This window comes from Pavona decussata, unplaced genomic scaffold (assembly GCF_977016875.1).
Source record: "Pavona decussata unplaced genomic scaffold, jaPavDecu1.1 SCAFFOLD_128, whole genome shotgun sequence".
Lineage (NCBI taxonomy): Eukaryota > Metazoa > Cnidaria > Anthozoa > Scleractinia > Agariciidae > Pavona > Pavona decussata.
This window is the reverse complement of record NW_028145542.1, coordinates 1,831,192-1,842,977: the sequence shown is the minus strand read 5'-3', so window position 1 is coordinate 1,842,977 and position 11,786 is coordinate 1,831,192. Positions and strand designations below refer to the sequence as shown.

Genomic DNA, 11,786 nt, shown 5'->3' with positions numbered 1-11,786 from the left:
ACAATCAAGCTATATAGCATAGCAGAAGTTTTACAAAACTTGTGTAGATATTTATCAACATACTATTAATTCCTGTATACATTTAATTTACCGCGAGAGACATAATCGTGAAAAACAGCAGATTTTCGTATTTTATTTATATATTCACACGCCAGTTATATGCATTGCTGTCAGCCAATAAAATTTGTTATTTACGAATGATACATTTTTCTTTAAAAATAACAATTAAGTAACTTATTTCATCTGTATTGCTTTTCTAATAGACCATCCCCGTTTTCTTACAGTTATACAGAAAATAGCTTGCAATGGAAGCGCGTGTGAGAATCTTTTCATATATGTTATTCCCTGGTGTTTACTGCAAGATAGTTTGTGTCGAACGTGAGAATACAAAGATGGTCTATTGCCTTGAAAGTGTACAATGTATGTTGACAAACTTTCCCTTTTCATTATAAGACGCTGGGATTTGTTTTCAGAGGGTTTAGAAGACTTGTGCTCAGTTACAAAATACTGCAAAAAATCGCACGTGACCGGCGAGTGATTACGCGCTCTGTGACATTCATTGTACGTTGCTGGCACTTCCAGAAAAGTTGTTCTTTCGCACCATTAATCCACTTCACTTACAATTCATTATTTTGAAACCCTGCAAGAAACGTTATATCATCTATTAACGCGGTCTGATTAGGTCATCATAAGTTATTTTTGATTCTTCATCCGTGGCCTTGTTGGATTTCTATCAACTTCGCAATTTATTCTGGGAAGCTAAACGCGCCCGTGAAATCACAGACCAGCTGTGTTGTTTCCTGCGCATGTCAGAGGCCACGCCCGCCAGCACAGCATTTTGACTTCTGCGGCTTTTCCTCTTCTGCTTTCTTTTTCCTCTCTACTCCTAAAATAAAGTTTAAACCTCGATAAGACGCGGAGTCGCACGAGGTAGCCTTGTTGTCAACGGATACGTCTTTCAACAAAAGGCTCGACGGCTCAGGTGTCATCGTACTGTTTCCCTAGACAAGAAACATTTATTGGCATTGTCTCTTTCCAATCGGATGTATAAATCAGTACCGCTGAATCACTTGGCAAAATCGACAAGATGTTGGGGTTAATCTTGCTTATTATCCAGTATTTGATACAGAGGAGGATGCTAAATGGACATAGTTGCCTTATGCTACACATCCTAAGTAAAACGTCGGCACGGATGAGTCATCTAACACTTCAACTTTAGTCTCGTGTAATACATGGCTGCCCGCAGGGTGGGGGAGGGGAGAAAATGGATACGTACTTCCTCGGAACACATTAACAAGATAGACGGTATGAACGGTGGTTCTCACGATTCATAACAGTGTCGTTGAATAACTGGTTACCAAGGCCAGCTATGGGCTCAAATTATCATTAATACACTTTTGCTTATGCTCAACCATGGAGTTTATGTCACATGACAATAATATATAATATAATTATTATATATTATTATTTTGATCAATTATGTAAGCACATTGTAACAGATTACCCGACATTACATGAACACCTCCGGTTCCAAACTTAAAACTTAGAAATGCATGTCACTGTATTTTTGTAGTTGATGGTATCTTAGAAACGCGGACAAACATTTCGCGGCTCATCGTCCTCCCCATTCCGGCTCCTTGCAGCCGTTGCTCGTTAACCAAAACTTTGTCGCCACACCGACAATCCCGCCATCTATACAGGATATATTTTCTTATCTGCCAGTTCAGCTCCTTTGTAGACATTACAAATAGGAAAAATCGAATACATGTAGTCCCAGTGTAACACACATACTTACGTAAAACACCCCCGCTTCCTATCTGCGGTGCACCCATTCTTGGTCCTTGTGACTCAAGTTCACGTAAGATTGCTTGTTCAAACGTTATTGCTGCCACACGACGGAAAAACTCCTTCACGTTCTCACCTACGAACATACAAGTAAAATCAGTAGCTGTTAATACTGACCAGGAACAGTGACGTCCAGATGTGAACGGACTAAAGATGATAAAATTGTCTGGACCAAAGCTTCGTCGATGAGATCTTTAACGAATATTTTTACTACGAAGAATAAAAATAAAAACATGAAAGAGACAGAGCATGCCTGGATCTAAAGTCTGCAGGAGCAATCAACAACTTACACCCGCGAAAAAAGCCAATTTTACGTGTTCAAACAGGCCCCAAAAAATTACTAAAGATGCTACTGTAATCAACGATGCAAGAGATTTTCAATACTTCAATACTACTGATCCTAGCAGTATACAAGTCGTATATCACGTATGAACCTTGCCGAGACAATCTAACTCGCCATGAAGTGTCCCAGTATCGCAGTAGTAGAACATCCAACTGCTGTGCGGAAGGTCTTGGGTTCAACTCCTCTCAAGGACTTAGTCTTAGAAGTATTTTCCTCAGCAATCACATATTCATTAGAACCAAATGCTGATTGTACAATACAGCTGAGCGTCTTTCCTTTCACTTAAAGCGTCTTTCCTTACTGTGTACATGTTGAAGAACAACGAAATTACCAGTTAATTAATGTGCAATCACCAAGAGGTACCTGATTTGGATGAAACGCTCCAGTATTCAGCATTGATTTCTTCTGCCACTTTTAAAGCATTCATTTCCATCTGCGAAATTTCGTTGCTTTTCTGTGGTAGAGATAAGTTCTTGATGAGTATTTCTTAGATGTAGATTTTGTGATGAAAGTTAACGCTAAAAGGTCACGACGTTTCGACCTCTCCGAGGTCATTTTCAAGTGCGAGTAAAAATACAAAACTAAGCATAAATATATAACAAACAGTTAAAATCGGTACGAATGTGATGAACGCTAAAATGTGATAAAACAAGTCAATCATGAGTATTTATAAAGTTAAAAAGGACATAAAACAATGAAACAATGAAGCAATAATGAGGCTTGTTAAGAACTGATCTAAACAAATAATTTCGCGCGGATGGAATCACACTGTTTGTTTAGTGTTGGTTAAAGTTATTTAAAAAAAAAAAAAACGAAAACGTCGAAACGGCGTGACTTTGAGGCGTGAACTTTTATCACAAAAAAAGAGAATAAGTTTACCAAGTTAAAAGAGTTTTAACCGAATATGGAGTTACCACAAACGTCTCTAGGGTTTATGAGTGAGAGGAAGTGTTTGAAATTTGTAATCCGAGAAATTGAGATTATTCTTGTCAAGCTATAGCTATTTCTTAGCGCAGAAGATCTCAATGTGCTGATGCAATACCCAAACCTCCTCATACAACAAAAGAATAAAGACACAGTCCAGCTACAGTACTTACACAAAGGTCTTTTTTAGAGCCTACAAGGAAAATCTCAGGAAATGTTGTTGTGTTTTGCTCCAAAGCCTCTTCCAGCCATTGCCTTAAAATGAGTAAAGGAAAATAGGTAGATCATTTAAAGCCGTTTTACACATGTAAATGCTTCACCATCCTATCAGTGTCAGGAGCTTCTGGAGTATACTACATGTACCTTGCACAAAACAGTGGACAGAGACAGGGGAATGGGAAACTGGAATCAAGTGGATGAGGGTGCGTGAGAGAGGCCTGGGAGCCAAGAGAAGGGTTGGACTCGGGAGCAAACGATGATCAACAAGTGTAGCCTGACTATCAGGCTAAACACGTGGGAAAGTTCAGACAACCATTCCCCACCCACCCTTGCGCGCTTACCTCCATCTTCGGCCCCTAGCACCATCAAACTGAAAGAGAAACATTAAACACATATCCAAGTACAATGCAAAGAGTGACAATTTACTTTGTATTGTGAAGAGACTTGATATTTGTCAGCTCAAACACTAAAATAATCACTGCAAGGAGAAAAAAACAAAACAGAATTATGTCATTATAAATTATCAAAGCAGGCAAACAAACAAAAGACAGAGGCAATGTCCCCCCACTGACTTTCCTCGCTATGAAATATTTCTTCAGATATAATGGTTCATGTCATTTACTGTACCAGCCTCTATAATTTCCATTTTAATTATTTAAACAAGTTACGGTACTCTGTTCCAATAAATTACAGACCTCAACTAAACTCCAGAGGCCTTTCAAAGAAAGGCTTTCAATGTTATTGCAATCAAGACCAGAATTTATTTCAACCTGACTTTATTACCAGCGTTCCATACAAGAATCAGTTACTGTAGATGAATAAGTCCATACCGTGGGCTCCTCTGTAGTATGATGCAGCCATGCATTTGAACCTCTCTTGACCTGCTGTATCCCAACTGCTCAGAAACAACAAAGTTTAAATGCTGTTAGTGATAACTGGCAAACTATTCTTATGAGCAGTTAAATATTGTTTACTCATTATTGCAGAATAAGGGTAAATATGGCAATTACAGCTTAATGCTAGTAAGCACTTATAATGCTAGGCATCAAATAGGGCTATTTGACTGAAAACAGCACTATATTTCGCATGGTGGATGAGAGTTCAAGAAAGGTGGTTGCTCAGGGAGTCTTAATGAAACAACAAAATCATGTATTTCTCCCCTTGAATAGACCAATAATTATTTTGATATATTAAATTCATACTTGGCTACAAGGCCTAGGGAGTTAAAACAACAGAAATTGTTCCCCTAATCCTGGTAGTCAAGCTGCAGGAATTTAGTGAAATGTGATTAAGGGTTTAGCCTGCATACCCGACAATGTTTGTATTGTATGATAAACGATGGCACAATGAATTGAAAGTTATTTGGCCTTAACTTCTAATTTCACAGGTTAGGTTATCCTTGCAGGCAGACTGCATTCATGCAATGTTAGGACTTGCAAGCTGATAGACAATGATGAGTACATAAAATTTATAAACACTCACTGCCCATGGGTTAGCAGTGTGAAGCTTGCATTTTGATTGGTCAACAGGAGTTATTGATTAAAGTACAGATGCATAAATGACATCATGAGCTACAGAAAGTTCTCGTTGTCGTCCCTCATAACGTTTTGCATAAATGTAGGTGACATATTGTTGGCCCATCACATTGTTAACCTTAACATTAGCCAATAGACCATAAGTTATATAATGCCTTCTCAATCTCTGTAAAAAAATCTACTTTTGTAAAGGATAACCGATATGAGAACAATGTATACAAGAAATATACTCCATTTAGCGGTGGGTTTGTACTCTAATAATGCACAGCAGACGTCAAGTCATGCCACTTGCCTGCAGCTTGTAACTGTACTTCTTTGTTTACGTCATCTGTACATTATCATTCAGAGTACACATGCATGGCGAAATGGAATCTAGCTGTTAATTTTGTTTACCTAATTGCATTTAATTAATTTAAATTGCTAAATGATTTCAGTGATCATTTTGTACATGCTTACATCTGCATGTTGAACTCCTGATCAAGAATCATAAATCTTTCAACCTCAAAGTCCACACCAATGGTTGCTTTGTAGTCTCTGTCAAATAAGTTACGACAGTACCTGCAGAATAATTTACAAATGTAAATCAGAGTACAGCTAATGTTGCAAGTGAACAATGATGTAACGTGGCAGTAAAATTAATAATACTTGCGTACTAGATGCATGAACTCTGTTTCCGACTACCCTATAAATCATCTGAGATGACTAAATGATTTTGAATAATATGTTCAATGTTTAATGTTTAATAATGCTTTGCCATGCTAGTATATGTACAATAAAAAAAACCAAATTACAAAAGTTATAAAAAGCGCACGAAACTAAATTCCCATACAAAGAATATTCTCCAAAAAATGTAAACATTCTAAAAAAAAGAAAAATATGCAAACTATCTTTGAAGATCAAAACTCAGCTAACACAATTTGAATTGTATACGCAGCCTGCAGTCAAGTTTGAGAGAATATAACACTTACACTGTATATCACTAGGAAACAAATGAAAGAAACTAAGTACTACAATCTAAAAACCAGCTTAGCGCCCAAGGTTGAATCTAGGCATGGCATAGTAGTTGCAGGAAGAATAACTATTGTAAGCTCTTGTTACAGGCATGACATCTGCACTGTAAAGCGGTGCAACGACACCCACCCACCTACCTCCCGCCCAACTTATCGAAAATTAAACTACCTAGAGCTATAGATCTTATTCCACAATGGGTACCATTTTAATATTCTTTTAGCTGTTCTTAAATGTACAATCATGTACCTCATTCTTTGGCTCAAAAATCAAAAGTCATTTTCAAATAAGGTTTACATGTACATGTATTAGTGTATGGAAATATATATATATACCTGGATTTTTGAAAACATGGCTCCAGAAATATTGCCTTGTATTACTTTCTCTTGTGAGATTTTATTTATTTATTTTTTGCATTGTTCTTTTGATTCTAAGTCAATAAGAAGAATGTATAAATGGGTCATTAGCAGATATTTATAAAATCAAAATATCTTTCTCCCCTAGCAAGGATGGGCAAGGATTTTCTCTTCAAAAAGCGTGAGTTTGAAAAGCTATTCAATTATTTTTCACCCTTATAACTGTAGCGTCGTTAGGCTAGTGATCGATTAGTCGAGAAGTGCGATTGTGGGTAGTATTTCCGCTCTCGAGTTTCATAAATAGTTTCCTGCAGATGTTCGCCGCCGTCATGCGTGCAGCATGAGTCTAGTATAAACATAAAAAATCAATTTGAAACGCTGTTTTTCTTTCAACAAGCCGATCCTGTTGAAGAAAGCTAGACTTGAGCGCTAAAAGACTGGGTTTTGGGCGAGATTTTAGATGCGTTGGCGCAGTTAATCATTGCTAAATTCTGACACATTTTGTAGGAAGTTCACAGGTCATGTTTCATTTCATGCAGATGTTTTTAATTAGTGTCATGTCAAATTCCAAAGAAAAGCCTCTTTCGTTTTTCTCTCCCATACTATTCTTTGACCTTGCTTAAAATCTTGTGATAAACCCTGATTGAAGTCTTGTTAATGACTAGCATATTCCTTCAGCCTAGAAGGTCTCAAAATATGCCCAATTTCTGGGGGCTATGTTTACAAAAATCCAAGTATATATACATTAACTAGAATAATGGCGACAAGAGTTCTTATTTGACTGCTGAACTGCACTAAAAAAAACCCCATAAAACCTGGTTTGGAAAAGAAACTTTGAAATTGCTCTTCCCTTTCTTTAGTACATTGAAAAAAAAGAATGATGCTTAGAATCTGGGACAAATATACTATATAACCCTGCTACTGATAATAACAAAATAACCAGGTGCACGGTTGCTTAAACAAGGACCCACGCTATAGAAGGGATAGCTCCTCCCACCTTTGTCACAAAGTCACCACTTCAACGTCACCTTAGGGATGGTAGACATAGTGTGCAAAGTACTGTAGGAAGTAAACAATGTGGAAGAAATAAAGCCAAATGTGTCTTGAAAAAATAATCTAAGCTGTTAAAAGATTAGAATATTTCGGCAAATTAGAACATCTCTAGCTTTATTCATGAGGCAAACAAGCAAGCCATATGAATTTCACATTCATTCTGTCAATATTCTATTGTATCTTGCTGCATGGACTCTGCGATGTTCACAGCACAGTGTCTATAATGAAATGACTCAGGCAGCTTGGCCAGGCCAAGGTTCCTTTTATAGTTTAGGTCCATGCTTAAATGTGCATCATCTGATGGTTCATTATTTTTGCAGTTGCACCCACCGGTTAACGAGACATGTTTTTCCAACACCACTGTCACCAACAACTATTGACTTGGCCACCTTTAATCTAAATGGAAATGATTAATTGTTTTTCTCAAATTCATTAATAATTCAGGAAGAAAAAACAAAGGAAATCACTACCGTGAAGGAGGGTTGGAAATATGATCTTCATTATCATAACATTTGGTAAACTTTAGCTTTAAATTTCTCCAGAAATTGTTAGTTATAGAATTACAAAAAGGTTAAAAAAACTTGGCTGTGCCTCATTTCTTCAACCCATTCTTTGCGTATATACAGTGTATTACTTAAAATACCCAGAGTTAAATACTGTTGTGGAGGTTAGACTGTGTGTTGTAAAATCCAAATAGCCAGCTATCTTCACTGCGGTTGCCAACCATAATAATGAGCTTACGCAACAAGATGGTTGATGGAAGGGGACAGTGAAATATCGTTGTGTGACCAACATGACATCTTAGTACCATCACATTTTTAGGCGATTTTTTACTAAAACTGGTGTTCTCTCATCTGTCACAACTTGAAAACCACCAGCGGTAGGAATGTTACAATCTGAAATTGGGATAAGATGTGTGAATGCAGAATCAGAGCCAGGGGAACTACAGCAGATTGTGTGGTTCCAGAAAATATCCATACCCCCACCACGGAGGGAATTGGAAATTCCAGAGGGGTGGGGGGGTCAATGGCCCAGGAAATTCCAGAGGGAAGGAGGGGTGAATGGTTGGATAAGTTTCCTGAGGGGCAACTTCACGTTCATGTCAGACATAAATGTTCAAAATTGTAACTTACCAACTTTGCAACTTGGTAGATCTTTCTTGAAGACATTACTTTGTTTTAACGAAACCCTTGTTACATTAAAACATGTTTCCCTTCTCCGAAAAGCCTTTGTAAGCGAAGTACTCCAACTGAGACAAGAAATCTATGTCTGCAATGCGTGACTCAGTTATTATAAAACTGTTGTTTGTGAAACTTTCTTGCATAGAAAATATTGTTTACTGCCAACAATTGAATTTGTATCAATGTTTAAAAGGGAAAATTTTGTATGGCTATAAAGTGAAAGCCACAATTTTACATAAAACATTGAAATATTTGTTTGTTATTTTTGTATGCTGTGTAGAGTTACGGGCAAAGGTCAATTCCCGGGGTTAATGATAACTGGTTTGTCAAAACTGACCCGTGTTAAAACTTATTCTGTCCAAAGTATTTCAACTTAAAGTCCAAAACTATTAACTTAATTTCTATGCCAAAATTCAACAAAATAGAGCCAATTCAACATTCTTTTAATGCGTTATTGATCTCATACAAAATTTGCATAAGAAGGTGAACATGCTAATTTTGTTTTGCGGCTCCATTTCAAGTTACGATCTGAAAGCTTTATTTGTCTCCCTGCCCTGCTAATGCTTATTTTGTCCATGCCTTTCCGATTCAATAGGAAAACTATTGACTAAAATAACTAGACTGAATTACCAGGAGAAAAATCATCAATTGAGTAGAACTAAAGCGATAATCTTTTTGATCTCCTAAAATTTGCATAGGAACGTAAACATGACATATGCAAATTAAATGAAAACACATTTTTGCATTGCCGGACTTATTCCAACAATTTAGATTTAAAATCTTCAGTGAAGCTAATGGTAAAGTTTGATGTCAATGACCACAGGTAAATATAAAACACAACAATTATTTCAGTATCAAGAGCTTTTTTGGCAAACTCTACCGGTGAAATTGAACAGTGCGCGCGCTCTTCGATAACGCATATTTTCTCCTCGTGTAGGCAGTTCTTGATATTTCTGAAATGTACACATCAAACTGATTTTTGGGGCGTTCTTTGAAATAAAACTTTTCCAGAGGGGGTGGGGGTGTATTCTGTATTTGAGGAATTTCCGAAGGGGTGGGGGGGTTAAGAAAATACCTCGAAAATGGAAAATCCTGGGGGGTGGGGGGGTCCTATGTGAAATTCCCTCCATGGTGGGGGTATGGATATTTTCTGGAACCACACATTTAGGGGAAAAAATGAGGGTAAGACTTACGATATATTGCCAGTGTTTCCTGTAGAACATGCATCCCTGGTTTTAGGATGAAACTTGAGAGCTTGTCTTGGAGCTGCATCTGCTGTGTAAAACTTTTAAGAAAACAAACTTTAAAAACATTGAATCTTATATAAGCAGCACAATGGTCCAGATAGATGACAACATTGCAGGGAAATTTGATTTCTATATGCAGTACAGCTGTAGCAACTGTACATGCATTTAGTGACTATTATAAAGAATGGAACTTGAAAAAACAAAAAACAAACACAACAACAACAACAACAACTACATTGTACACATGCATGTCCACATACAATGTTTTCAGGAGGAAGGACTTGGTGACAATACTACTATAATAGAAAATTAAACTGACAAGGAGGTGTGAAAAAACCTAACCTAACTTGCCACTTTAAATTTGTATAACTCAGTATAATCATAATCATCATTGTTGTCACTGTCATCGTTGCCATCATCAAATGCTGTTTTCACTATAATTTTAATTTGTTCACTCTAAAGGTTAGGGAAGCAACGGAGTAGTTATTTTAGACCCGGTACTACATGTACTAATGCACACTGTAATAATACCAAATTAAACCCAAACAATTAACTTAATGATCAACAGTTGTTAGTTATTGAAGAATGCAAATGAAAGACGGTTTGGGGCCTGTACAGTAATCCAGACATTGCTTTTAATAACAAGCAAAGAGAACAACATCTTTCACTTTCGTTAACGCTAACAAGATCATAGCATTATAAATATGCACGATTATATTACTCACACTCAGCAAATTAATTTTAATACTGTTTACTATTAACACCTACCGATATTGTACATGTTTTGTTTGATACAAATTATTTCGCCTAACAGTTAAAGCCTTAAAAATCAAGCTTACATATATTGTACCACATCAACATCGGTGTATATCTCAACAACAAGACATAAACAAGACAAGCTTAAATTTGTTCAACTCGGAATGGATGGTATTCATACCTTAGGAAGTTCGTTTATCAAGCGATCTTTCTCTGCCATGCTCGAACCCATGAAGACGGCCTCCAATGCTACGAAATGGCAAGCTCTGAAATAATTCCCGAAAGGCCAGCAGGTTGCGGGGCTGTACCTTGAAAAGACATAAACCTGTGGCCCTTCAAAAGAGAAGTACAAAGCTAAAGCAAGCTGGCTGAAGAAGCTGATTCAATACTCGCTAAAGTCCGCGATGCCGGCTATGGGTAAGTACTTCATGTAAGCCTACGTATAATACGACCGGGTATTCAAGAGATCTGGGTCGAGGAGCGACAGGTTTTCCAGCCTCTTTACCAGAGCTGTGCCCCTCCTCCAGCTCCAGCCCTTCTGAAGGCCTGCCTGGCTAAACTAGGAAACTTTGTTTCTTGTTATGTTCCCGGGTGGCTAAATAAGCGGGATGCAAACAAAATGTTTTGCTGCCCCAGTAACTAAACGAGGAAACATTGTTTCGGAAAACAAAGGGTAACGCATACCCATAATAATAAACTGACTTCCGAAGAAGACTGGGGAAGAACTTTTGCATATTCTCGTCCTCATCTGTGCATCGATTTGACAGTAAGCCACTTCTTTTTTGTCCCTATTCATGTAGCCTTCATGAGCTACATCCCACAAAAAGGATTTGTCCTCATAAAAGGTAATGAGTAACTCTATCTCCTCCTCCTTCCAATTCCTTTCCTTCTTTCCCTTCCCTTTTCTATGACCCGCTTATGGCTCTTCTACTTCGACTTCGTCGTCAGCGTTGTACGCTCGCCGTTGCTAGGTAGCATTTTTAAAAAACAGCACCGGAAACTAGTCAACATATGTTTCGGAAGCAAAACTATTGTCCGGGAAGCAAAAATGTTTTTGACCTGAGGCAAAAAACATTTGTTTTGTTTCCGAGCAGCAAAATTTGTTTCGGCAACTTATAATTATGTTTCCCGCGAGGCTAAACTGGGAAACGTTTGCCTCCGCAACAATGTTTCCTAGTTTAGCCAGGCCTTAATAATAAGCTTCCTACCCCCCTACCCCCAGAATATTGCTCTAATGGCCTTTTTGGGTTAGCCTTTTTTTTTAATACACGTGACATAGAGAAAAATTTTCTTTTTATCGTACACCGGGCGTGTACCAA

General features: G+C 37.6%; 1 protein-coding gene across 1 annotated transcript; it reads right to left on the bottom strand.

The window, feature by feature from the left end:
* Window positions 1–105: 105 nt before the first annotated feature.
* Window positions 106–10,883, bottom strand: LOC146468888 (ras-related protein Rab-34-like). Its single transcript, XM_085123946.1, has 10 exons — window positions 10,649–10,883; window positions 9,658–9,749; window positions 7,614–7,679; window positions 5,323–5,424; window positions 4,162–4,226; window positions 3,758–3,809; window positions 3,286–3,367; window positions 2,552–2,642; window positions 1,796–1,921; window positions 106–886 (listed from the first exon to the last, which is right to left on the bottom strand). The coding sequence occupies exons 1-10, from the start codon at window positions 10,697–10,699 to the stop codon at window positions 810–812; spliced, it is 804 nt and encodes a 267-aa protein (XP_084980072.1). The 5' UTR covers window positions 10,700–10,883; the 3' UTR covers window positions 106–809.
* Window positions 10,884–11,786: the final 903 nt, after the last annotated feature.

Bases quoted from the DNA above. Each gene is read 5' to 3' on its own strand.
- LOC146468888 (XM_085123946.1), bottom strand. From the start codon at position 10,699: ATGGGTTCGAGCATGGCAGAGAAAGATCGCTTGATAAACGAACTTCCT. The intron at 7,680-9,657 runs GTAAGTCTTACC...ATTTCCATTTAG, and splicing joins GGAAACACTGGCAATATATC to ATTAAAGGTGGCCAAGTCAA. The intron at 4,227-5,322 runs GTAAGCATGTAC...GTTTCTGAGCAG, and splicing joins CAGGAGTTCAACATGCAGAT to TTGGGATACAGCAGGTCAAG.